Source organism: Bubalus bubalis, chromosome 24, assembly GCF_019923935.1.
Source record: "Bubalus bubalis isolate 160015118507 breed Murrah chromosome 24, NDDB_SH_1, whole genome shotgun sequence".
Lineage (NCBI taxonomy): Eukaryota > Metazoa > Chordata > Mammalia > Artiodactyla > Bovidae > Bubalus > Bubalus bubalis.
This window is the reverse complement of record NC_059180.1, coordinates 22,979,363-23,007,232: the sequence shown is the minus strand read 5'-3', so window position 1 is coordinate 23,007,232 and position 27,870 is coordinate 22,979,363. Positions and strand designations below refer to the sequence as shown.

Here is a 27,870-nt window from a genome sequence, read left to right as displayed (position 1 = left end):
ATTCTGAAAGAGATGGGAATACCAGACCACCTTACCTGTCTCCTGAGAAACCAGTATGCAAGTCAAGCAACAGTAAAAACAAGACATGGAAAAACAGGCTGGTTCCAAATTGGGAAAGGAGTACATCAAGGCTGTATATTGTCACTCTGCTTATATAACTTATATGCAGAGTACATGATGCAAAATGCTGGGCTGGATGAAGCACAAGCTGGAATCAAGATTTCCAGGAGAATTATCAATAACCTCAGATATGCAGATAACACCACCCTTATGGCAGAAAGTGAAGAAGAACTAAAGAGCCTCTTTAGTTTAATTTTTCTGAAATAAGCTTAGAAACATTATGAAAATAAAACTGCTATATATTATTAATATCAGTTTTTACAGATTTAACAACTTCTAGCCAGTGATTTTTTTAAAATTTTGACTCAATTTTTGAAAATTTTGTGATGAACTATGTATTTAGAAACCACCATTCTGGTTAAAATAATTTTCTTTTTCTATGTGTGTAGGGTCAGTCAATCGAATAATCAGATTTTGCAGACCCTAAAAAATGAAGATGAAAGTGAAGACACAAATCAGAATATGAATGTTCCTAGAAATTTTGAGAGATCATATGCTTCCTCCAACTTGAATGAGCACTCTAATATTACATTAAATACTGGGGTGAGCAACTTCACTAAGAATATAATATTTATATATATTTATATGTGATAAAAATTATAATATTTCATTTTAATATTGAATTAAAAGTAGAGTTTGAGTTCTTAGCCAAAGAAATTGAGGCAAGGAGTAGTATGTAAAACAGTTCAGTTAGTTTTTTAATTCAAAAGTAAAATATGATAGTAGGAATTAGATTTTTACTCTTCCCATTATTATTCTTCAGAGTCACTTATCACAGTTTTGAATTGTTAGTCCACTCAGAGTTGAGAAAGTTTCTTATAAAACTTATCACTATTCATGGACATAAAACTATCTAAATTTATGAATTGAAATGAATTGATATTTCCTAGTGAACTATTTACTTCCAATTCAGTATCTTTCTTCATTACCATGGGAAATTTCACTGGACTGACAAACCTTCTTTCTCTGTTCTGTTAACTAAATACTCCCTATAGTGTTCCCCCAAAACACGAGGGATTCTGATGTGGAAGATATATTTCTCAGAGTTGCCCATAAGCATACTTTCACTGAGGGGGCTGATGAGTCAGTTGTGAAGCAGAGCTGATATTTTACAACTAATGCGTGGAATTCTGAACCAGAGAGAACTGGAATTCCTGCTCTATTCACTAGCTATTTGACTTTAAACAAATTATTTCACATATCTGTGCTTTAATTTAATTCTCTGTGAGACATTTTAATGAGTTAACACCACGTAAAATGTGACCTTTGGAATGTTTGCCATGAATTGGATACTTTAAAATATAATTTTCCTCTTCTCCCTGCTTGCGCATTTCTGCTATATCACTCTTCCTTATTTCCCCCTTCTTATAAAGATGCAGACAATGAAAGATTTGCAGAATAGTGTAGAAAAAATTGATTCTTGTATTAATATATTCTGTCATCCTAGAAATATATCTAATAACCCATCTTTTAGAAGTCAGAAAACAATGTGAGAAAGAATCCTTCTAAACTTTACCTTATTTCCAGTCAGTGACAACATCTAAATGCTAGTCGTTTCATTCAGAAAATACTGATCGATGGGACTTCTCTGGTGGTCAATGGCTAAGAATTTGGAAATATTACAATTTAATATTGGCTAAGAAAGATAGATGTTGCTCTGGTCAGAGATACTATGAATGTGTTAGTGATCCTTTTGAGGTTTTCAGTGTAATTAGATGGAAGTATTAATCCTTGCGTTCAACACATTATACAAATAAGAAGTCTTGTTTGTCACCTAGTCTGTGAACTATGGTTATGTTCTTTCTGTTCAAGGGTATATTTATAAACTTGTATACATCCTCTATCATAAGATTAGAAATATTAATTTCATTCAATGTTGTGACCATTGTGAGGCTGTAATGCCATCTTCTGTCCTTCTGTCTTGTCAGTGGACGCTTTACAGTCAGCAGTTCTTTGCCATGTTCATGAAAAGAGCAATGTTCTCTTGGCGCAACTGGAATTTGATCTTGCTGCAGATACTAGCACTCCTGGGTATTTTTTATTTTTTGATGAGCGATGTGGAGCTTTCAATAGGTGAAGAAGATCTTGACAGAGAAATGGATTTGGAACAATATGGTCAAACAATTGTACCCTTCTCAATTTCTGGAAATTCTGAGTTTACTATGAATTTCATAAAAAATCTTGAGATCTTGCTAAAGGCTAAGAAACAGAAACTTCATGAAGTAAAAGGTAAGCCTCTTTAAAAAAAAAAAAAGACTGCTAGTAGATAAAGACCTGATTGTGTTCTTCCAAAAAAAGGTCTTAACTGGAATATTTAGTTACTTGCTATTTTTTTTTATGATAGTCTCATAAAGACAACTAAACCAGATGCAAGAACAATCAGTTGAAATTACTGGCTACAAAAGTTAATTATTAATGGAAGTGCTGGAGTATGGGTCATCTACCAGCCATTTCCTACACCTTCCAAGTGAAAGTGAGTGAGAGTCACTCAGTTGTGTCCGACTCTTTGTGACCCTATGGACTATACAGTCCATGGAATTCTCTAGGCCAGAATACTGGAGTGGATAGCCTTTCTCTTCTCCAGGGGATCTTCCCAACCCAGGGGTCAAACCCAGATCTCCTGCATTGCAGGCAGATTCTTTACCAACTGAGCTATCAAGGAAGCCCTCACCTTCTAAGGAATGGACTCAAGTACCAGAATGTTTTCTTTTGTGAAATGTAGCACAGAATTTCACATAAAACCAGTCTTACAGTGTGGTATGATGGTCCTAAATCCTGAAAGACTCCTCATAAGGTATGCATCTAGATTGGCCATATCTAAAAACGGGTAAACGGGTAAACAGGTATGGCTGAAAGCTTTATGGGCAGGCTACTCAAAACTTATTTACATGTAAAGTAGTAATAGTAACTGATTATATGTACTGAACACGTACTTTTGGCAAGAACTTTTCTAAGTATTTGCATTGTCTATTTCTATAACAATAATATTAGCTAAAGTTGGGGACACTAAGGTTTGGAGATGTTAAGTGAGCCACCCCATTTCATGCATCTAGTATGTATTAGAGCAAGGATTAGATTTTAAGAGATTGTAATATTAACTCACACTACACTAGATCATCCCAGTAAGAGGCAAGTCTGTCCTTTTACAGGATTGACCATTTCCTTCCAGGTAATTCATTTGTATTTCCTTCATCTGCTATCAGGTTAACAGTGTTACTTCATGTTAATATATAACCTATGCAGTTTAGCAGGTTTATCTTTTAGGTTCTATTGTGAGAGGTGAAAGTGCATTCAGAGATGTTGGTTAATTCTACCATTATCCTGATTGTATGTTGATAAACATCATAGGTTGGGTGGCATAAAGCCTGTCAGTAAATCATACATTTTTTCTCCTCCATTACTGGATGACTAAATGAACACTTATTAATCAAAAATGACACAGTTGTTTACAAGAGAAGAGGGAAGAGAGAGAAAATGAATTTACCTGATTCAAAATGTTGTTCTTTTTCACTACATTATATTGTTGATACAAAAATTAAAAGACTATATTTCAGAGATATATTAATAAGAATCAAATTAAATCTTCCTTCTTGTTAGTCCTTTTACCATCTTTCTGTGCTGTGGTTAGTCACTCAGTCATGTCCAACTCTTTGTGACCCCATGGACTGTAGCCTGCCATGCTCCTCTGTCCATGGAGTTTCTCCAGGCAAGAATACTGAAGTGGGTTGCCATGCCCTTCTCCAGGGGATCTTCCCAACCCAGGGATTAAACCCAGATCTCCCATACTGCAGGCAGATTCTTTACTGCCTGAGCCACTGGAGAAGCCCTAGCATCTTGCTGTTGTCTTAATTAAAAATTATTTGAGCAGCTCTTTGAGAAAATTAGTAGGCTAAGAAGCCTCAAATTCTTGTTCTACATACACAAAAATAAACTCAAAATGGATTAAAGATCTAAACGTAAGACCAGAAACTATAAAACTCCTAGAGGAGAACATAGGCAAAACACTCTCCGACATAAATCACAGCAGGATACTCTATGACCCACCTCCCAGAATATTGGAAACAAAAGCAAAAATAAACAAATTGGGCCTAATTTAAAATTAAAAGCTTCTGCACAACAAAGGAAACTATAAGCAAGGTGAAAAGACAGCCTTCAGAATGGGAGAAAATAATATCAAACAAAGCAACTGACAAAGAACTAATCTCAAAAATGTACAAGCAACTCCTGCAGCTCAATTCCAGAAAAATAAATGACCCAATCAAAAAATGGGCCAAAGAACTAAACAGACATTTCTCCAAAGAAGACATACAGATGGCTAACAAACACATGAAAAGATGCTCAACATCACTCATTATCAGAGAAATGTAAATCAAAACCACAGTGAGGTGCCATTCACGCCAGTGAGAATGGCTGCAATCCAAAAGTCTACAAACAATAAATGCTGGAGAGGGTGTGGAGAAAAGGGAATAAACACTCTTACACTGTTGGTGGGAATGCAAACTAGTACAGCCACTATGAAGAACAGTGTGGAGATTCCTTAAAAAACTGGAAATAGAACTGCCTTATGACCCAGCAATCCCACTGCTGGGCATACACACTGAGGAAACCAGAATTGAAAGAGACACATCTACCCCAATGTTCATCGCAGCACTGTTTATAATAGCCAGGACATGGAAGCAACCTAGATGTTCATCAGCAGATGAATGGATAAGAAAGCTGTGGTACATATACACAATGGAGTATTACTCAGTGATATATAGTGAAGAGATGAAGGAAAAACATATACATAGGCCCAGGGGATATATATGCCCCGAAATATTCTGAGAAAAATTAAACCTTTATGCCAGACAGATTAGTAAATTCTCTCTCTGCTGGGATACAATCTGCAAAGACTAGCAACTTTTTTCAAATCCCAGATGTCAAAAAAAAAAAAAAAAAAATCACATGCTATACAAATAAACAGAAACATGCTCCATTCAACCAACTCTAAAGAAACACAAGCTTTGGATTTATGGGACAAAGACTTTAACTCTCTTAAATATGTTCACTGCTGCTGCTGCTAAGTCGCTTCAGTCGTGTCCAACTCTGTGCGACCCCATAGAAGGCAGCCCACCAGGCTTCCCCGTCCCTGGGATTCTCCAGACAAGAATACTGGGGTGGGTTGCCATTTCCTTCTCCAATGCATGAAAGTGAAAGGTGAAAGTGAAGTTGCTCAGTCGTGTCTGACTCTTCGAGACCCCATGGACTGCAGCCTACCAGGCTCCTCCGTCCATGAGTTTTTCTAGGCAAAATACTGGAGAGGGGTGCCATTGCCTTCTCTGAAATATGTTCACTAAGTTAAAAGAAACATGAGCAAAATACTGAAGTAAGTCAAGAAAGCCATATATGGTAAGAATATCAACAAAGACACATTTTTAAAAGAACCAAACAAAAATTCTGAAGCTAAAAAATACAAAACTGAATTGAAAACTTCACCATAGGAATTCATCAGCAGACTTGAGCAGGAAGATGAACAGTCAGCAAATGTGAAGACATACTATTTGAAACTATTGAGTTTGAGGAGCAGAAAAAGGGTGGGGGGAAAGGAGAAAACTGAACAGAATCTAATGAAATTATCATACACTATAAAACAGACCAAGCTACACATTCTGAAAATCCTAGAAGGCAAAAAAAGAAAGGGACAGAGAACTTACTTGAAAAAGCAAAGCTGAAAATTTTCCAAATTTGAGGAAAGACTTGAATATGCTAATACAAGCAGCTCAATGGATTCCATGTAGGACAACCAGAGAGAGATCCACAGTGAGGCACATTATAATCAAACTGTTGAAAAAGAATCTTGAAAGCAACAAGAAAAAAACAACCATGTACAAGAGATCCTTAATGAGATTATCAGAAATTTTCTCAGTTAAACCCTTGTGGGTCAGAAGGCAGTGGGATGATATATTTAATGAAAGCTAAAAAAAATGGTCAACCAAGAAGTCTACATTTAGCAAAACTGCACTTCAAAAATTGAGATATTCAGAGATAAAAACTGAGGGAGTTCATTATGAAATCTACCCTAAAAGAAAATTTAAAGATTCTTCTTCAAAGTGATATGAAAGGACACTGGACAGTAACTCAAAGCCATATGAAAATAAAAATTCTAGAGTAAAGTTAAATACATGGATAAAAGTAAAAACCAATATTATTACAATTTTGGTTTATAATCATACCTTTTTTTTTACAGGATTTGAAAGACAAAAGAATAAAAAGTAACTGTAAATCGCTAAAATCTGGTGTTAAAAGTAAAGTTCAATGCTGCAAAGAATAATATTGCATAGGAACCTGGAATGTGAGTTCCATGAATCAAGGTAAACTGGGTGTTGTCAAGCAGGAGATGGCAAAAGTGAACATCAACATCTTAGGAATCAGTGAACTAAAATGGACGTGAATGGGTAAATTTAATTCAGTTGACTGTTATACCTACTATTGTGGGCAAGAACCCTAAGAAATGGAGGAGCCCTCATAGCCAACAAAAGAGTCCAAAATGCAGTACTTCGGTGCAGTCTCAAAGACATCAGAATGATCTTGGTTTCATTTCCAAGACAAACCATTCAATATTACATTAATCCAAATATATGCTCCAACAACTAATGTCAAAGAAGCTAAAGTTGAATGATTCTATGAAGAACTAAAAGACCCTCTAGAATTAACACCAAAAAGGATTCCTTTTCATCATAGGGGACTGGGATGCAAAACGAAGAAGTTAAGAGATAATTGGAGTAACAGGTAAGTTTGGCCTTGGAATACAAAATGAGGTAGAGCAAAGTCTGACAGTTTTGTGAAGAGAAATGCACTGATCATAGCAAGCACTCTCTTTCAACAAAACAAGAGACAACTCTACATACAGACATCAACAGATGGTCAAAACTGAAATTAGACTGATTATATTCTTTGCAGCTGAAGACGGAGAAGCTCTATGCAGTCAGCAAAAACAAGACCTGGAGCTGACTGTGGCTCAGATCATCAGCTACTTATTGAAAAATTCAGACTTAAATTGAAGAAAGTAGGGAAAACCACTAGTCCATTCAGGTATGACCTAAATCAGATCCCTATGGTTATACAGTGAAGATGATGACTATATTCAACAAATTAGAAATGGTAGACAGAGTACCTTAAGAACTATGGGTGAAGGTTTGTAACACTATACAGGAACTGGTGACACCACCAAGGAAAAGAAATTCAGCAAGGCACAATGGTTGTCTGAGGAGGCCTTACAAATAGCTGAGAATAGAAGAGAAGAGAAGCAAAGGAGAAATGGAAAGATATGCCCAACTGAATGCAGAGTTCCAGAGGATAGCAAGAAGAGATAAGAAAGCCTTCTTAAGTGAGCAATGCAAAGAAATAGAGGAAAGCAATAGAATGGGAAGGACTAGAGATCTCTTTAAGTAAATTGGAGATATCAGTGGAGCGCTTCATGCAAAGATGAACACAATAAAAGACAGAAATGGCAAGGACCTAAGAGAAGCAGAAGAGATTAAGAAGAAGTGAGAAGAATACACAGAAGAAATATATATATAAAAAAGGGGGGGGTCTTAATAACCTGGATAACAATGATGGCTCATTAACCTAGAGCCAGACATCCTGGAGCGTGGAGTCAAGGGACCTTAGGTAGCATCACTATGAACAAAGCTAGTGGAGGTGATGGAATTCTAGCTGAGCTATTTAAAATCCTAAAAGATGATGGTGTCAAAGTGTTGCACTCAATATGTCAGAAAATTTGGAAAACTCAGCAATGGCCAAAGGACTGAAAAAGGTCAGTTTTCATTCCAATCCCAAAGAAAGGCAATGCCAAAGAATATTCAAACTACCATACAATTGTGCTCATTTCACACGCTATAAGCTAATGCCCAAAATCCTTCAAGTTGGGCTTCAACAGTTCGTGAACCAAGAAATTCCAGATGTACAAGCTGGATTTAGAAAAGGCAAAGGAACCAAAGATCAAATTGCCAACATCCACTGGATCATAGGAAAAGCAAGGTAGTTCCAAAAAGCATCTACTTCTGCTTCATTGACTACACTAAGCCTTTGACTGTGTGGGTCACAATAAAATGTGAAAAATTCTTAAAAAATAGGAATACCATACCACTTTACCTGTCTCTTGAGAAACCTGTATGCAGGAAAGAAGCAACAGTTAGAACCAGACATGAAACAATACACTGATTCAAATTTAGAAAAGTTATACATCAAGGCTGTATATTGTTACCCTGCTTATTTAACTTATATGCAGAGTACATTGTGCAAAATGCTAAACTTTATTCCACAAGCTGGAATCAAGATTACTGGGAGAAATATCAGCAACCTCAGACATGCATATGATAGCACTCTAATTGTAGAAAGTTAAGAGTAACTAATAAGGGTGAAAGAGGAGAGTGAAAAAACTGGCTTAAAATTAAGCATTTGACTAAGACTGTGGCAACCTGTCCCATCACATTATGGCAAATAGAGGGAGAAAAAGTGGAAGCAGCGGCAGATTTTAATTTATTGGGCAAGGATACATATATGTTGTAAGTGAGAGGATAAGAAAAGATACTCCATGCAAATAGTAAGCAAAAGAGAGCAGAATGAGCTGCACCAATATCAGGTAAAGTAGACTCTAAACCAAAAAGTGTTATAAGACTAAGACACAAAGAGGATGTAATCTAAAAGGGTATCTATAGCAATCATAAACATAGCACCAAATATCCTAAATATGTGAGGCAAACACTGACACAATGGAGAAATAAACACTATACAATAATAATCAGAAACTTCAGTATCATAGTTTTAAACAGTAAATACAACACTAAGGCAGAAGAGCCACAAGGACAGAGAGACCATGAACAATGCCATAAATCAACTAGACTTAACAGACATAAAAGGACACTTCCCTCAACACACAGCAGAATACATATTTTTCTTGCATGCACAAGAAAGATTCTTTAGGATAGACCATATGCTAGGCCACAGAATAAATCTTAATAAACTTAAAAAATGGAAATCCTACAAAGTGTACTTTCTGATCACAACTGAATGAAACTAGATAAGAATAGCAGGAAGAAAACCAGAAAATAACAAATGTGGAAATGCAAAAAACAATGTTCAACTACCATTAGGTCAAATAAGAAATAACAAGAGAAATTAGAAAATGTTAATACTTTGAAACAAATGAAAATGAAAATATATCACATTAAGGAATGTGGCAAAAGCAGTGTGTGATGCTTATATTAAAAGAAGAAAACTGACAACCTAGAAGGACGGGATGGAGCTGGGGGTAGGAGGGAGGCTCACGAGGGAGGGGACATATGTATACATTTTGCTGATTTGCATTGTTGTACAGCAGAAACCAAAAGAACATTGTCAAGCAGTTATCTTTGAATTAAAAATAAATTTAAAAAAAGAACACTATCAAAGCAACCACCTAACTTTACAACTTAAGAAACTAGAAAAAGAAGAATAAACCCAAGGCTAACAGGAAGAAGAAATAATAAAAACTAGGGCAGATATGAATAAAATAAAGAATAGAAACACAATAGAGAAAATGAACAAAATTGAGTTGTTTCTTTGAAAAGATCAATATATTTGAGAAAAATTTACAGAGTGACAAGTAGAAAAGAGAAGACTCAAATTACTAAACCAGAAATGAAAGAGAGATGATGCCATCCAACCATCTCATCCTCTATCATCCCCTTCTCCTCCTGCCCTCAATCTTTCCCAGCATCAGGGTCTTTTCCAATGAGTCAGCTCTTCTCATCAGGTGGCCAAAGTATTGGAGTTGCAGCATCAACATCAGTCCTTCCAATGAACACCCAGGGCTGATCTCCTTTAGGATGGGCTGGTTGGATCTCCTTGCAGTCCAAGGGACTCTCACGAGTCTTCTCCAACACCACAGTTCAAAAGCATCAATTCTTCGGCGCTCATCTTTCTTTATAGTCCAACTCTCACATCCATACATGACTACTGAAAAAACCATAGCCTTGACTAGATGGACCTTTGTGGACAAAGTAATGTCTCTGCTTTTTAATATGCTGTCTAAGTTGGTCATAACTTTCCTTCCAAGGAGTGTCTTTTAATTTCATGGCTGCAATCACCATCTGCAGTGATTTTGGAGCCCCCCAAAATAAAGTCTGACACTGTTTCCCATCTATCTGCCATGAAGTGATGGGACCGGATGCCATGGTCTTAGTTTTCCAAACACTGGGGTGCATTTATCTTTTTAAAATAGAGTTTTCATCTTTTCTGAATATATGCTTAGAAGTGGAATTGCTGGATCATATGGCAACTCTATTTTTAATTTTTAAAGGAACTTTCTTACTATATTCCATAATGGCTACATCAATCTACTTATACCCTCTCTAGTATTTATTGGAGAAGAAAATGGCAACCCACTCCAGGATTCTTGCCTGGAGAATCCCATGGACAGCGGAGCCTTGCAGGCTATAGTCCAGGGGGTCACAAAGAGTTGGACACAACTTGGTGATTAAACCACCACCTCCAGCATTTATTATTTGTAGACTTTTTGAAGAATAAAATTCTTAAGTTAAATGGTCAAAGCTTGTCAGAGCTATTGTGGGAATGGGAAAAAAAAATATTTGGCAAATAAAATTATTTGGTTCACCCTCTCTAAAATCCATAGTTAATGATCTGTATTGTGTGCTGAGGCCATGATCAGTATTATGTTCTCATTCCAGGTGATCTGAAGGCCTATTTGGTGGATAGTCAAAAATGTATTTACTCATGCATTATTGCATTTTCCATTGAGGTTAATGGAAATGAAAATACAGTTAACTTTTGGTTCAACGATGAGGCATACCATTCATCACCATTATCTCTGGCTGTATTAGACAATGTCATTTTTATGTCACTTTCTGGCCCTGATGCTTCCATTACAGTCATCAACAAACCTCAGCCTGTACGTTCGGCTTCTAGTGGACCTAAATATTCGTATGTATACTTTTTTCATTGAACTTAAACTTTAAGCTTTAAATAGATCCCTTCTTCCCTTTCCAACCATGTATTTTGTTAAAAGTTAACTTTAAAAGTTAATTAAAATAGTGAAATAGCTGCTAATAATAAATATAATGTATAATAATAATTAAAGTTATTGTTAGAAATTAATGTTTCCCACTTTATTGCTTTACCAATGTGTCTGCTTTATTCATTCTTTTGTAGAATGATGACAGGAACAGAAATAGCCTTAAATTTGTATTTTGGTGTGAGTATTCTTGTCAGTGGCTTTTGTCTCCTGACAGTGAATGAGAGAGTCACTAAGGCGAAGCACATTCAGTTTTTGAGTGGGGTTTATGCCCTTAATTTCTGGCTCTCTGCTCTGCTGTGGGACTTCCTCATCTTCTTCATTTCCTGTTGCTTACTATTGGTGAGTGTCAGACCAAGTATTTTAAGAGTTCATTCTCTGTTAAACACCAGAGGATTCTTATATGGCTAATATTAATTTAAATATACATCCCTCAAGAAAGATAAAAATTCTTTGGCTCATTATGTCAGAGAATCCTTTGTGGAATGCATCTCATAGTGAAATTTTTCTATTTTCTATTACTTTTTAATAAAAGATTACTGTCTGCTGACACATAAAGGTGTCTCTTGATATGGTTTCTTACGTGCTTGCTCTTTCATATGTAGTCAGCCCAAAGCTTCTACAATTATTGAAGGATATAATATACATGCTAGAAGACCAGTCCCATATTGAACAAAAGAAATACTTTAAAATTATTTTCCTTCTGGTCCTGGTGTTTTCCCATCTTATTATCTGTTGTAATTATTTGTTATAAAAGAGATCCTTATGCTCAATTTTTAGTTTCCCTCAAGAGATTTTTAAATTTTATGCCATCAACTGTTTAAATTTTATGTTTCTGTTTTTGAATATTTGAATGTGGAATAGATAATGAAGAGCTATTGAAACTTTTATTACTAAAAGCAAAATTGGGAGGATTTTTGGCCTGTTTATGCTTGTTGCGTTCATCTCTCTTTATACCTGGTGTCTTCTCCACAGCCATATTTCTATCCTATGAGAAGGTCAATGAACCACTGCTGTGAAAGCTAAAACAAACCTGTTTGTTTCTTTTAAGAGAGATGTACTGGCTGTAGAGTTGGAATGCTGTAACTTTTGGTTCTGAGGAAGAGCTAAGCTACTACACTTTAGAAAAGTCAAAGGATTAGAGGCTTAAGGTGGTATGGAGAGCTCCAGGGTAGAGAGGAAAGCCTGATGTTTTTCTCTTTGTCATATGCACTACTGTAGCCAAGGGGCTCAATGCTACCTTCCTCTCATGGTTTGCCAGATAGCCACTTACCAACTTTTTGAGGCTACTAGTTATTTTTGCTACTACATGAACTAACTGGGGGAGCTAATGCAGATAGTACCTCATGCGCCATGATTTCCCTCCTCCATTCGCTACCAATAATTACTCCTCACCCTATGCATACATTGCACAAATTCTAAAACTTATTTATTTTAAAAAATTTCTGATTGCTTTAGCTACATTCCACAGCTATATTATTTTATAAATCACTAATTTCCAAATATTTTCTAATTTCTAAAATACCTTTGAACTGTGAGGTTTTCTAGAAATGTATGATTTGATTTCTAGGCAGTTTGATAATATAGTCATAGCTTAATACCACTTTTATTGGAGATTATATGAATATTTTCAATCATTTGAAATATATTGAGTATATATATTGAATATATCATGAAATATATATTCATGATCCAGCATGTGGTAAAATTTTATAAATATTTTATATGTACTTGATAAGAAAATATACTTGTGATTTCCAAAGGGGAAATTTTTTCCAAAGGTGTTATTTTTTTTCAGGCTAGCAATCTAGTTTGGTCCATTCTAAGAAGTTTGGGCTTATGGCATCATCTTATTTTTTTCCTATTTAAATAATCTATTTTTGTTTCCTCTTTCTCCCTTTTTTCTGCTATTAACTTGTGTTAATGCTTCTTTTAGCAACTGCCTTAAAAATTAACACACACATTTGGTTAATTACAAGCTATTGCTTTTACCACTTCCCTAACAGTGGTAAGATCTTGTAGCCTTATCATTTCAATGACTCCCTCTGACTTTTTGCATTACTATAATAAGACATTTTCATTTCTACATACCCAGAAGGTATTATCACTTTTTATTCATAGAGTTTTTTTATTGCTCTGCATTTTTATTCTGAAATTTTATATGACATCAGTTTTCTCTTCCTGAAGAATTTCTTATGATAGTTTCTTTAGGAAAGTTATGGTGACAAAAAAGTTTAGATTTTATTTGCATGGAAATTATTTCATTTTCTTTACCTTTTGAAGAATATTTTCCTGAATTTCCCCCTCCTATATTTTAATAATATTCCAATGTCTCATGGCTTGCTTCCATCAGTTTTTAAGAAGTCAGTTTTGGTGTTTTTACTATTACTATTCTTTGGAATGTAATATATCTTTTTCCCCACTGATTTTTAAAAAGATTTCTCATTTTTACTTAGACTTTTATCTTTATTACTATATTTATTGCTATACTGGGTTTTTTTTGGCATTTACCCTGTTTGGAGTGCTCAGAGCTTCCTGAATCAAAAGTTTGGTGAGAATTAATTGTTTAAAATAACCTTACACAACCTCTGAGAAACAGTCTTAGACCTATAGCAGTTGCTCTTTAGGAGAATGCCCAAAAAAGGAAAAGTCACATTCAAAATAGTAGGAAATTTTATTGCATTTTGACTGGCCCTTGACTCAGCCCCTTCCTCCTGCAGCATCATCTTGGTCTATTGGAGATGGCAATCCAGTTGCTAGTTATCTCCCTCAAAGTGAAGGAAGTAGAACATAACTGTATTTACAACATTCTGACCTGTCTTGAGAATGTTAAAAGAATTGGTCTCTGTCTAGCCTAACTTGAATCTCAGCTGGAAAGGGATGAAGAAGGGACGGATTGGGAGTTTGGAATTAGCAGATGCAGACTATTATATGTAGAATGGATAAACAACAAAGTCCTACTGTATAGCACAGGGAACTATAGCCAATATCTTGTAAAAAACCATAATGAAAAAGAATATTGAAAAGTACATATATTTATGTATAACTGAATTACCCTGCTGTATAGCAGAAATTAACACTGCATTGTAAATCAACTATATTTCAATTTTTTTTAATGTATTGGGATTTCCCTGGTGGTCCAGTGATTAAGAATCTGCCTTGCAATGCAGGGGATGCAGGTTCAATCCCTGGTTGGGGAACTAAGATCCCACATGTTGTGGAACAACTAAGTATGTGCTACAACTACTGAGCCCATGCACAACCAGAGAGTCTGTGCACCACAGCAAAAGAATCTGCATGACACAACAGAGCCAAATAAATAATAAGCATTAAAAACTGTATTAAATATGCTCAAAGACCTAAAGGAAAATACAAAGAACCAAAGAAAATTAGGAAAGTGATATATGAGCAAAATAAGAATAATAACAAACAGAAACTATAATAATAAACCAAACAAATTCTGGAGCTAAAATATATAATAACTGGTTGAGAAAAACCCTGAAGGATTTCAACAGAAGGTTGAACAGGCAGGATAAAGAATTAGCAAGCTTTAAGAAAATTTAAATTAACCAAGTCGAAAGAGCAGGAGGAAAAAATAATGGCAAAAAGTAAAACAGGCCTCAGAGAATTGTAGAGTTCCATCAACTGGATCAATTACACATTATGGGAGTCCCAGGGAGAAAAGAGAGAAAGAACAGGTGAAAAGATATTATTTAAAGAAATAACGTCTGAAAACTTCCCAAATTTGATGAAGGACATGAATCAAAAACCCCAAGAATCTCAAAAAATAGCATGTAAGAAATAACCAAACAAGACCCATACTGAGAAACATGATAATTACACTGCTGAAATTCAAAGACAAGGAGAGGATATTCCAAGTGAGAAGTAACTCCCTGTGTGTCCTGAATAATATTAATAAATAATATTACTAATCAATTTCTTAATAAAGATTTTTAGAGGTCAGAAAGCAGTGGGATGACCTATTGAAAATATTGAAAGAAAAAAGTGTCACTGAAGAACTCTATATCCAGCAAGCTGTTTTTCTGAAACAAGGAAGAAATTAAGACATTTTCAGATAAATGAAAGCTGAGGGACAACTAGGAACTCCAAGATCAAGGGTTCTGATTGATTTGTTTCCTAGTGAGAACGCTCTTCATGGCTTGCAGATGGCCACCTTCTCATTACGTCCATACATGGGAGGGAGAGAGAGAGCGGTCTTTCTTCTTCTTCTAAGGACACTATCCCATCATGGAAGCCCCACACTCATGACCTCATCTAAATCTAATTACATCCCAAATACAATCACATTGGGACTTAGGGCTTCAAGATACAAGCTGGCAATATAAGGGGGGAGACATAGCGTTCATCCATAACACTGAATGAAATTTTGTTTGCCACTCCACTTTTCTACAGGTTTTAAAAGACAAATGTATAAAAATAGTTACAAATCCATATTAGTGGTTTACAATGTATAAAAATGTAAGTTGTAATATGAATAACAAAAAGTTGGAAGGCGTTGTATAGTAGTAGAACTTTTATATGTTATTAAAGTTAGGATGGTATCAATCCAAACCGGATTATTATAACTTTAGTATGTTATATGTAACTCACAATACAAAGGAAATAGCTATAGAATACACACAAAAGTAAAAGACAAGGGATTCAAAACATGTCAACAGAAGAAAACTGAATAAAAAAGAAGACAGTAACAGAGAAACTGAGGGACAAAAATGAATTACTTAAAAAATAGCAAAATGACAAAAGTAAGCCCTTCTCAGTAATTATTTTAAATTTAGATGGATTAAACTGTCCAATCAAAAAGTGTGTATGAAAAATTGATTAAGATAAATGATTTAACTATATGTTGTCTAAAAAAGACTCATTTAGATCTAATGAATAAAAGAAAGAAAGAAAGAGCTGAAAGTGAAAAAGTGGGAAAAGATATTCCATGCAAATAGTAAACAAAAGGGACCTGAAGTAGCTATACTAATATCAGACAAAATAGACTTTATGTTCAACAGTGTTGAAAGAAATAAAAAGGGCAGTGTCTAGTGATAAAAGGAGAAAATCACCCTAAATAGCTAAAACAATTTTGAAAAAGAAGAACAAAGTTGTAGTGCTCACTCTTTCTAATTTCAAAACTTACTACAAAGCTACTGTAATCAAAAGAATCTGGTACTAGTATATAAACCAATGGGACAGAAATAAAACCCAGAAGTAAACTCTTTCATATATGATCAAACGATTTCTGACAAGAGTTCCAAGACTATTCAATGGGTGCAGAAGAGCCTTGCAACAAATGATGGTGGGAAAACTGCATATTCACATACAAAAGAATGAAATTGGATCCTTATCTTAAACTGTATACAAAACTTAAGTTCAAATGGATAAAGTTCTAAATGTAAGAGCTAATACTGTAAGATTTTTTAAAGAAAACAAAGGGGGAAAATTTTATAACATTGTATTGGCAGTGGTTTCTTGGATGTGATGGCAAAAGCACAAGCAGAAGAAAGAAAAAGATAAATTAATCGGACTTCATGAAAACTAAGAAAACACATAAATCAAAGGGCATTGTCAGCAGAGTGAAAAGGCAATCCACAATACGGAAGAAAATATTTAACATTTTATACCTGCTAAGGAATTAATACCCAGAATATATAAGGAATTCCCCCAAATTAACAATAACTCCAACAAACCCAATTCAAAAATGAGCTAGAGCTTGAGTAGTTATTTCTCCAAAGAAGGCCAATAAGAGCATGCAAAGATGCTTGACATCAGTAATCTTTAAGGGAATGCAAACCAAAAACAGTAATGAGATACTCCTTTGTACCTATTCAGATGACTACTATCAAAAAGAGAAAATGACAAGTGTTAGGAAGGATGTGGAGAAACTAGAACACTGTGCACTGATTGTGGGAATCTAAAATGGTAAAGTGAAGTTACATCGCTCAGTCGTGTCCGACGCTTGAAGCTGCTGTGGAAAACAGCTTGGCACTTCCTCAAAAAAATAAACAGCATTACCATATGAGTTAGCATTTCCACTAACAGTGGAATTCCAAAAGAATTGAAAGCAGGAATTTGAAAACATTTGTACATCATTGTTCATAGCAACATTATTCACAATAGCCAACTAGTAGAACCAACTCACGTGTTCACTGATGAAAACATGGATAAATAAATATGATATATACATACAATGGAATATTATTCAATCTTTAAAAGTACTGAAATTATCGTACATGTGCAAGCAATTGAATTCTTTCTATTTCACTTGAAAGTCTGCTCTGATAGAAACAAAGTTGTCATGTCCATAATACCCAAATATTTTCACTAATGTTATATTTGCTTTTTGTTGCTTTTTCTATTACCATTGAAAATTTGCTACCAATCACATAGTAGATCTTATCAACATAATATTGCTGTTCACGTCTCAAATATCCTGTTACATAATCATTTATAGTTCAAAATAGATAACCCTAGAATATTTGGCAAAACCACAATTAATAACTTACAAGATGCAGACCTCTGGAAACTTATTTTCCTTAATAATTCTGTAGGTTCTCTCTTTCCTTACTTAGATCCCCTATAACTTTGGGCTTCCTTGTTTGCTTCTCAACTGAGTGGCTGAGATAGGAAGAGGAGGGTTAGGAATACGGTAGAGTCAAGAGGCAGAATCTAAAAATAGAGAATTGTGAAAAGTAGATCCCTTAACATCACAGCTTACAGCTGCCAGAATTAAAACCTTAACAAAAGTTTTCTTACTAGGAATATAACTTCTGGAAATATTGAGAGTGAGTTTGTTTGGGGTTGGGTGAAGAGGCAGAAAGAATATACTTTGATCTTGTTCAAGAACAAAATGAAACTATTCCAAGTAGATAAAAGCAAGTAGAAAGTAAAATAAAGGGGTTCTTCTCACTGATAAGGAAAACGTGGAAGTACCTCACAGCCATGATCACAGATCAAATTATTTGATTTATAAATAGCTCTGTATTCTAACACAGAAAGATTTATCCTTCTCTGGGTTTATTGACTTGTGTTCTCATGTATTATATTGCATAGTTTTCTTCAGTTTGACTTTATTTCTGTATTCTGTATCTCAGGTGGTGTTCACGTTCTCTGACTTGAAGATATTGGTCACAGGTTACCGCCTTCTGGATACATTGTTCATCTTCATGGTGTTTGGCTGGTCTGTCATTCCCTTCATGTACCTGATAAGTTTCCTGTTTTCTAGTCATACCAGTGCCTACGCCAAGCTCGTCATATTTAACTACTGTGCAGGGATTTTTGGTGCAGTAGCAGATGTAACTATAGCCTCAATTCAGGGTAAGGACTTAAAACAATTTCCCCTTTTCCACAGGAATAGTTATGGAGGAATTGGCTTGAAGAGTGGAACATTGCAAAGTTGTTTTGCTTCGGGGTTTCTGGGGAAGTTTTATGCTAGTGTTAATAACCATATTAAGTGTCACTAAAATTATACGAATCATATTGTGTACAATGCAAAACAAATTATGACACTGATATTTTTGCTAACCCAATCCTCTTCCTTCAGGCTTATTTTGCATGGCATTTGCAGAATATTTATCTCTTTATTTTCCTCTTGATTTTGAGATTAAGGAGAAATTGACTGGACTGGCAAAGATATCAAATAGGAATTTCTTAGGAGATAGACTGTTGGTATGCCTTTATTAAATCACTCTACAAACATTATTGTGATCTGTTTTAAGTAATCCAGCTATCCTTGGATTTGCAGAGACTGAGAAGAATAAGCTTCCAATCCATTATTGACCTTAGATCATGCCCTCCCATGAAATAATTAATTCCCTGAGCTAGCTGAAGATCTATTATAATATTCATTGTACACCTATTCAAGGGGGAATATTAAGCCATATGAGAAATTATTGATTTCTGAATAGCAGACTAAGAAACATATAAGAGGATACTTAATCACATTGCTATTAATTAGTCTGTATTTGTTTTGTATTGCTACTGTAGTAAGTTACCACAAAATTAGTGAATTGTGCAGATTTATTATCTTACAGCTTTTAAACAAATAAGTCTCATTGGGTAAAATCAAACTATCTGCAAGGCTGCATCCACTTTTGGGAGGTTTAGGGGAGAATTTGTTTCCTTGCTTATTTGAGTTGGCAGAAATTCAGTTCCTTTATATTATAGTCCTGAAAAATGGTTTTTTTCTAAAATGGATCATTTTCCTTTATTAAGAAAAGAAGAGCTCACCAGTGAAAGATCTCATCTCATACTTGGAGTTTTCTTTGTGGGAAGTTTTGTTGTTAATTATTAATTTATTTTCTTCTTAAGACAGGGCTATTAAGATTTCTTATACCTCCTTGTGGAACTTTTGAGAGGTCATCTTTTTTGAAGAACTTTTGCATTTCATCTAAGTATCTAAAACTATTGGTATAAAGTTATTCATAACATTTCCTTATGATTCTTTAAGGTCTGTTTATAAGTATTGATAACTGCTCATTCATTCCTAGTATTCTGTATTCATTCACACTGTCCCACCCTTTCTGTCTGATCAATATTTGCCACTTTTTTTGTCTTTTCAAAGTGTTGCCTTTTGGTTTTATTAATGTTGTGTATTTTTATGTCCTGCTTTATGAATTTCTGTTCTTATATTTATTTTCCTTTTTTTCTGTTACCTTGGATTAAATTGGCTAGGCTTATTCTACCTTTGTAAGACCAATTATTACATGATTTTAAACCTCTCTTCTTTGGGATATATGAGCACTTAAAGCTATAAAGTTTCTTCTAAGTACTAATTTAGTTGTATCCCACACATTTAGATATGTTGTATTTTCAGTATCATTGCGTTAGGAATATTTTATAATTTTTCTTGTAATTTCTACTTTAACCAAATGTTCTATGGCTTTCTAGGTTTTTTGTGATCATTTTTTTAAAATTTATTTTGTGCTAAAATTGATCTCAGTTCATAGTTCAGTCTTTTAAATGTAATTATACTCTAGGACAACTTCCCTGCTTAATCACTACTGGTCTGAAGTACAGAAAATGTTCATGTCCCATTCAAGGCAGTTCTAAAAGCCCCTAAAATATTAGATTTTTATTAGAATACCCTGGTGAAATATCTAAGAGCTCTTACTCAGTATGCCTACATATGACATGTGACACAAAATGGTTATAAAATATATACTAACCTGACTTCCTATAGTAATAAGGTGTACTCTAAGAAATATTTCTAGGATAGTTGGTTTAGCATGATTTCTATTCAGTTTCATTGTAAGAATAGTGCTATAACTTTATAGGATCATTTGTTTTCTCAGGGACAATGACCTGCTTATTAATAGTCTCTGAGGAGAGTTATACACAATTTAAAGAGTGCCAAAATGCAAAATAATATTCAGTCATTATAAATTCAGTATTCTGATACTCAAAGTCTTATTATACATTTGCTTAAAATGAGAGGAGATCAAGAGGTAGTCTTTGAGCAAAATAAGAAGAAATTATGGTGAACCAAACAAATTAAAATCATAATAAATGAAATGAAAAAAAATTCATGGGACGGTTTCAAAACAGATTTAATCAGGCCAATTCTGTGAACTTGGAGACAGGACAATTGAGTCTAAGGAAAAGACAGAAAAAATAGTGAAGAAAAGTGAATAAAGTCTAAGGGATCGCTAGGACACCATTAGGGAGACCATATATATATATTGTCCCAGAGGAGAAAAAAGAGAAAAGGAGGCAAAAGCAATATTTCAAGAAATAATAGTCAAAAACATCCCAAATTTGATAAAAGATATGAATCTACAAACACAAGAAATTCAGCAGACTCCATCTAGAATGAATTTAGAGATCCTCATTAAGACGCATTGTAATCAGTCTAGAAAGACAAAAAGGGGGATCTTGAAAACATCATGAAAGAATTAACTCACCAAGTTCAAAGAGTTCTTGATAAAATTGTGGATTTCCCATTAAAAACCATGGAAAACAGAAAATTGTGGAATGAAAAAAAAAAAAACAAAAACAGAAACCTTATCTATCAAGAATTCCATATCCAGCAAATCTGTCCTTTAAAAATGTAGAGAAAATAAGAGCCTCCCAGATTTTAAAAAAAGGCAGGTAGGTACATTACCACTCAACTTGTATTACAAGAAATGTTAAAAGGAGTCATTCTAGATGAAATAAAATTATGCTATAACATAACTTGAAGTTGTATGAAGAAATAAAGACCTTCAGTAAAGATAACTAGGTAAAGAAATATGAAATCAAGATTAGTCTATTTTTCTTTTGTAACTTTACACCTTGAGAAATGAGTAAAATAAGAGAAAACTAAAGCCAAAGGCAGCAGAAGGAAGAAAATAATAAAGATTAGAGATAAAAGAAACAGTGAAACTAAAAGGAAATTCTCTGAAAAGAGCAACAAAATTTAAGAACTACAGCTAGATTGTCTAAGGAAAAAGAGAGAAGGAAATAACTACAATCAGAAATGAATGTGAGAAATTTACGTTTGATTTTCCAGAAATAAAAAGTTGTACAAGACAAAAATTAGATAACTGAAATGAAATGGAAAAATTCATAAGAGCACAAAAATAACCTAAACTGAGTGAAGAAGAATTAGAAAATCTCAGTAGACCTCTAACAAAGAGATAAAAAGAAGAATGAAAAATCTCACAACAAAGAGAAGCCCAGGATCAGATGGTTTAACCAGTAAGTTCTATCAAACTTTATAAGTAACATGAATTTTCCTAAAACTTTTTAAAAATAGAATATGAGAGAACAATTCCTAACTCATTTTATGAGGAAACCATTTTCCTATAGCAAAGGCAGATAAAGATATCACAAGAAAAGATAATTAGAAACAAATACCTTTTGTGAATATATGTGCAAAAGTTTCTGGCAAAGCAGCAAACAAAACCAACAGCAATTTAAATGATTACACCATGACCAAGCGGAATTACACCAGAAATGCAAAGAAATTTCAACAAAACAAAATCAAATCATTCATTGTCAAAATAATGGGGAAAAAATCCCACATGATCATCCCAACTGATTCATAAAAGACATTTGACAAAATTCAGTGTGCTTTTATGGTAATACACCCAGATAATTATGATTTTCTCAGAATGACAAAGCGTATTTATGTAAAAACTACAGGTATACTCAATGGTAAAGACTGAAAGTTTTCCTTCTAAAATCATAAATAAGACAAGAATGCTCCCTTTCACCATCGCTATTCAACATTGAGTTGTAATTGTAGCCAGAGAAATTGGATGAGAAATAAAAATTTTAAAACATTTAAGTTGGAGAGAACTAAAACTGTCTCTTTTCACAGATAGAATGATTTTTATAGGGAAAAGCCCAAAGAACCATCAAGGTGGTTACTATAGCTAATGAAAAAACTAGCAAACTTTCAGATTACAGGATTAACACATAAATATCAACTTTGTTTCTACACACCAGCAATAAACAATTTGAAAATGAATTAAAGAAAGCAATTTCATTTGTAATAGCATCTGAAATAATTAAATACCTAGGAAAAATTCCAACCAAGGATATGAAAACTTGTGCTGAGAACTGTAAAACTTTGCTGGGAAAAATTAAACAAAACCTAAATAAATGGGAAAATATCTATCTTCATAGATTAGAAGACTTAACAATGTTAAGATAATACTACCTAAAACAGTCTACAGATTCAACACAAACTCTATGCAATTCCAACATCCTTTTTCACAGAAATGAAAAAAATCCTAAAATTCATGTGAAATTAGAATGGGCTCAGGGCTTTCCTGGTGGTTCACATGGTAAAGAATCTGCCAGCAATGTTGGAGACCTGGGTTTAGTCCCTGAGTCAGGAAGATCCCCTGGAGAAGGCAACTCACATCAATATTCTTGCCTGGAGAATCCCATGGACAGAGGAGCCTAACAGGCTACAGTCCATAGTGTCACAAGAGTTGGACCCGACTGAAACGACTTAGCACACAAAATGAACAGAACAATGTAGAAAAACAATAAAGTTGGAATTCTATGTTTCTTGATCTTGAACCTTTCTACAAAGTTACAGAGTATTTTGGGTCATGATGGCAAAATAGGAGGATCTGGGGTTCGCCTCTATCCACAAATACATCAAGAATACATCTACAAGTGACATAATTTGCACAGAGTACCTACTGAACATTTTTAGAGGACCTCAGACACCTAATAACTGGGAAAGATCCCCTAATAACCTGGTAGGATGAAAAAGAGGAAAACAAGGTAAAGAGGAAATAGAATGGGACATGCACCCCTTGGGGTTGCTAAAAGAGATGGTGTTACTGCCCATAGGAAAGCCCCCTCACTAGTGGCAAGATCAGATGAAATAGAAGGGGAGATTCAGGGGCTACCAGAGGAAAGTGCAGCAGCAAGCCCATGTCAGACAGGTCAGAGTGAGACTCACTCAAATGGTATGTGCCACAGTCCTTCACGCCCCAGCCTGAGACAGGTATCCACCGGTGCTGGTGGGGAATGGATGCTGAAGCATGGAATTTGGAGAGCAGATTTAGGGAGAGGACTGCTGTTGGCTGCATGGAGACAGTCTGAGGGGATTGGAGTGAGGACCTATGCAGCTGGGAATGCTTCTGGAGGAAGCATAGACTGCCATGGAAGCAAGGCACCATTGTTGAGTGGCACATGCAGAAAGGGCAGCCATTGTGGCCTCTCTCCCCATACAGCAGTCCCTGCCTCTGCAGGCACTGAGAGGGGATCCTGCCAGAGTGAGCACATGCCCCAGGGGTTGCTAGCATGTCACTCTCATGTTTGAGCAAGCCCCCATGCTCCAGTCCACCACCACCTCCTGCCAGACCCTGCCACTGTAGGCTGTAGAGGGGGCTCTGACCTAAGCAAGAAAACAAGTGAGCCTCAGTTAGTCACAGCCTTCATCACCCCCTCTCACCTGGGTGGGGAGCAGATGTTGGAGGGTGACCCACATGCAGAGATGTGACCAAAACCAAAGCTGAGCTCTTGGGGCTGTGTGACTAAGGAAGCAGGATTAAAATCTCTCCATACAGCTGTGAAAGTCACAGATTAAACACCCATGATTGGTTTTTTAAATATAACACCTGTGGAACGTCTGAAAGGAAAATGAGTGCTCTCACATCAGATATGGGTCTAGCTTTAGTAGTTGTGGTCTTTGTGGACACATACATGTGGGAGTTGGTCTAGGTCAGAGTCTGAGCTGCTCCAAATAGCAGCAGTCCCCAAACTTTTTGGAAGCAGAGAACAGTATTGAGAAAGACAATGTTTTGGGGGTAGGAGAATGGTGCAGGCAGTAATACAAGTAATGGGGAGTTGAAGATGAAGCTTCACACACTCACCCACCTCTTACCTATATCTATGCATCCTGCTTCCTAACAGGTCACAGACTGGTACTGGTCCATGGTCTAGACCTACAAAGAGGTCTTGGAGGGCCTCTTATGAGGGTAGAATTTGGCTGTGGCTTGCTCACCTGGCTCAAAATTGGGAAAGGAGTACATCAAGGCTGTATATTTTCACCCTGCTAATTCAACTTATATGCAGTTTATATCATGCCAAATGCCTGACTGGATGAAGCACAAGCTGGAATCAAGATTCCTGGAAGAAATACCAATAACCTCAGATATGCAGATGACACCACCCTTATGGCAGAAAGCAAAGAGGAACTAAAGAGCCTCTTGATGAAGGTGAAAAAGGAGAGTGAAAAGGCTGGCTTAAAACTCAACATTCAAAGAACTAAGATTATGGCAACTGGTCCCATTACTTCATGGCAAATAGATGGACAAACAATGGAAACAGTTACAGACTACTTTCTTCAGCTCCAAAATCACTGTGGACAGTGAGTACAGCCATGAAATTAAAAGACACTTGCTCCTTGGAAGAAAAGCTATGACAAACCTAGACAGTGTATTAAGAAGTAGAGACATTATGTTGCCAACAAAGGTCCATATAGTCAAAGCTATCGTTTTTCCAGTACTCGTGTATGGATGTGAGAGTTGGACCATAAAGAAGGCTGAGCATTGAAAAATTGATACTTTTGAACTGTGGTGCTGGTTAAAACTCTTGGGAGTCCCTTGAACGGCAAGGAGATCAAACCAGTCAATCCTAAAAGAAATCAACTCTGAATATTCCTTGGAAGGACTGACACTGAAGCTGAAGCTCCAATACTTTGGCCACTGATGTGAAGACCTGATTCATTGGAAAAGACCCTGATGCTAGGGAAGATTAAAAGGAAAGGAGAAAGGGATGACAGAAGATGAGATGGTTGGATTGCATCACCAATTCAATAGACCTGAGTTTGAGCAAACTCTGGGAGATAGTGAAGGACAGGGAAGCCTTGTGTGTTGCAGTCCATGGGTGGCAAAGAGTCAGACATGACTGAGGGTCTGAACAACAACAACCCTTTGGGGGCAAAGGCATTGATAGCAGAGGCCCCAAGGAATGATTGCTTTTGTTGTTATTGTTCTATTTATTTTTTACTTTTACTTATTTCTATTTTTTCATATATTTTGTGTTTCTATTTTATTTTGCTTTTTGTTCTGTTTCTGTCTTTTGTTTCTTTGTGTTTCAGGGTTTTTTTTTTAGGTTTGTTTTTTCTGGGTTTTTGTTGATGTTTGTTTGGATTTTGGTTTTTGTTCTTGGTTTTATTCTGTTTTGATCCCATGGTCTTTGTATGTTTGGTTGTTTTCTTGTTTCTTTGTGGTCTTTGTTTTTATTTGGTTTCATTTTTATTGCTTGTCTTGATTTATATTTGTTTCCTTTTGTTGGCTCAGCATGACTTGCAGGGTCTTGGTTACCCATTGAGGGGTTTAACCTGAGGCCCTGTGGTGAAGTGCAAAGTCCTGGCTGCAGGGCCCACCAGGTAATTCATGGCTCTGGAGAGTATTGATTGGCATGACCTCTCTCAGAGGTCCTCATCTTGGCATCAAGATCTGGTTGCACCCAACTGTCTGCAAACTCCAGTGCCAGAACACCTAAGGCCAGACAACCAGCATAACAGGAACACAGCCCCACCTTCAGCATACAAGCTGACTAAAGTGTACTAAGCTCACAAACACCCCAAAACACATCCCCTGACATGGCCCTGCCCACCAGAGAAATAAGACCCAGCTCTACCTACCAGAAGGCATGCACTAGTTCCTTGCAACAGAAAGCCTACACAAACCCCTCGATTGCACTCACCCACTAGGGGGAAGACAGTAGAAACTGGAGCAACTATGACCCTGCAGACTCCAGAAAAGAAGCAAAACACACAGTAAGTTGGACAAAATGAGATGGCAAAGAAATACGTGGCAGACAAAGGAGCAATGTAAAAATCCACAAGACCAACTAAATGAAAAGGAGCTAGGAAATCTACCTGAAAAATAATTCAGAGTGATGATAGTAAATTTGATCCAAGATGTTGAAAATAGAATAGAGGCACAGATGGAGAAGATACAAGAAATGATTAACAAGGACCTGGAAAAGCTACAGAACTCCAATTTAAAAACAAACTGTGATGAACAATACAATAACTAAGATACAAAATACTCTGAAAAGAATCCATTGAATAACTGGATCAGAAGAATGGATATGTGAGCTGGCAAATAGAATGGTGGAAATTACTGCATGGAACTAAACAAAGAAGAAAGAATATAAAGAAAAGAGGACAGTCTTAGAGACCTCTGGAATAATACTAAAAGCACGAACACTCAAACTATGGGGGTCTTGAAAGAAGAAGAGTAAGAGAAAGGAGCAGACAGAATATTTGAAAAAGATTATAGTCAAAAACTTGCCTGACATGGAAAATAAAATTAACATCCATCTCTAGGAAGCACAGAGAGTACCACACAGGATAAACCCAAGGAGAAACACACTGAGATGCATATTAAACTAACAAAAATTAAATATAAAAAATTAAAATCAGCAAGGGAAAAGCAACAAATAACATACAAGGGAAGCCTCATAAGGTTATCAGCTGATACTTCAGCAGAAATTTTGCAGGCCAGGAGGGAATGGCAGGATATACCTAAAGTGATAAATGTGAAAAACTTAAAACCAAGAATATTCTACTTAGCAAGGCTTTTAGTAGATTTGGATTTGATGGAGAAATCAAAAACTTCATAGACAAGCAAAAGCTAAGAGAATTCAGCATCATCAAACCAGTTTTACAACAAATGCTAAATGGACTTATCTAGGTAGAAAACATAAGTCAGTCAGTGAGTCAGTTCAGTCGCTCGGTCATGTCTGACTCTTCGCGACCCCATGGGCTGCAGTGCACCAGCCTCCCTGTCCATCACCAACTTCCGGAGTTTACTCAAACTCATGTCCATTGAGTTGGTGATGCCATCCAACCATCTTATCCTCTGTCATCCCCTTCTCCTCCTGCCTTCAATCTTTCCCAGCATCATGGTCTTTTCAAATGAGTCAGTTCTTCACACCAGATGGCCAAAGTATACTATTGGAATTTCAGCTTCAGCATCAGTCCTTCCAGTGAATATTCAGAACTGATTTCCTTTAGGATGGACTGGTCAGATCTCAGACTACGAATTCGTTATTGCCAAATTCAGACTTAAATTGAAGAAAGTAGGGAAAACCACTAGACCATTTAGGTATAACCTAAATCAAATCCTTTACAATTATACAGTGGAAGTGACAAATAGGTTCAAGGGATTAGATCTGATAGAGTGCCTGAAGAACTATGGACAGAAGTTTGTGACATTGTACAGGAGGCA

The 27,870-nt window shown here is 35.8% G+C and overlaps 1 protein-coding gene across 1 annotated transcript in view; it reads left to right on the top strand.

Annotated features, from left to right (window-relative positions):
* Positions 1-27,870, top strand: part of LOC102413010 (phospholipid-transporting ATPase ABCA3) — a 164,275-nt gene that overhangs the window by 72,666 nt on the left and 63,739 nt on the right. The window contains exons 11-15 of the mRNA XM_025274601.3: positions 510-663; positions 2,049-2,349; positions 10,830-11,082; positions 11,311-11,515; positions 18,274-18,496. Coding sequence (XP_025130386.3) covers positions 510-663; positions 2,049-2,349; positions 10,830-11,082; positions 11,311-11,515; positions 18,274-18,496 — 1,136 coding nt within the window. The remainder of the gene's footprint in view (positions 1-509; positions 664-2,048; positions 2,350-10,829; positions 11,083-11,310; positions 11,516-18,273; positions 18,497-27,870) is intronic.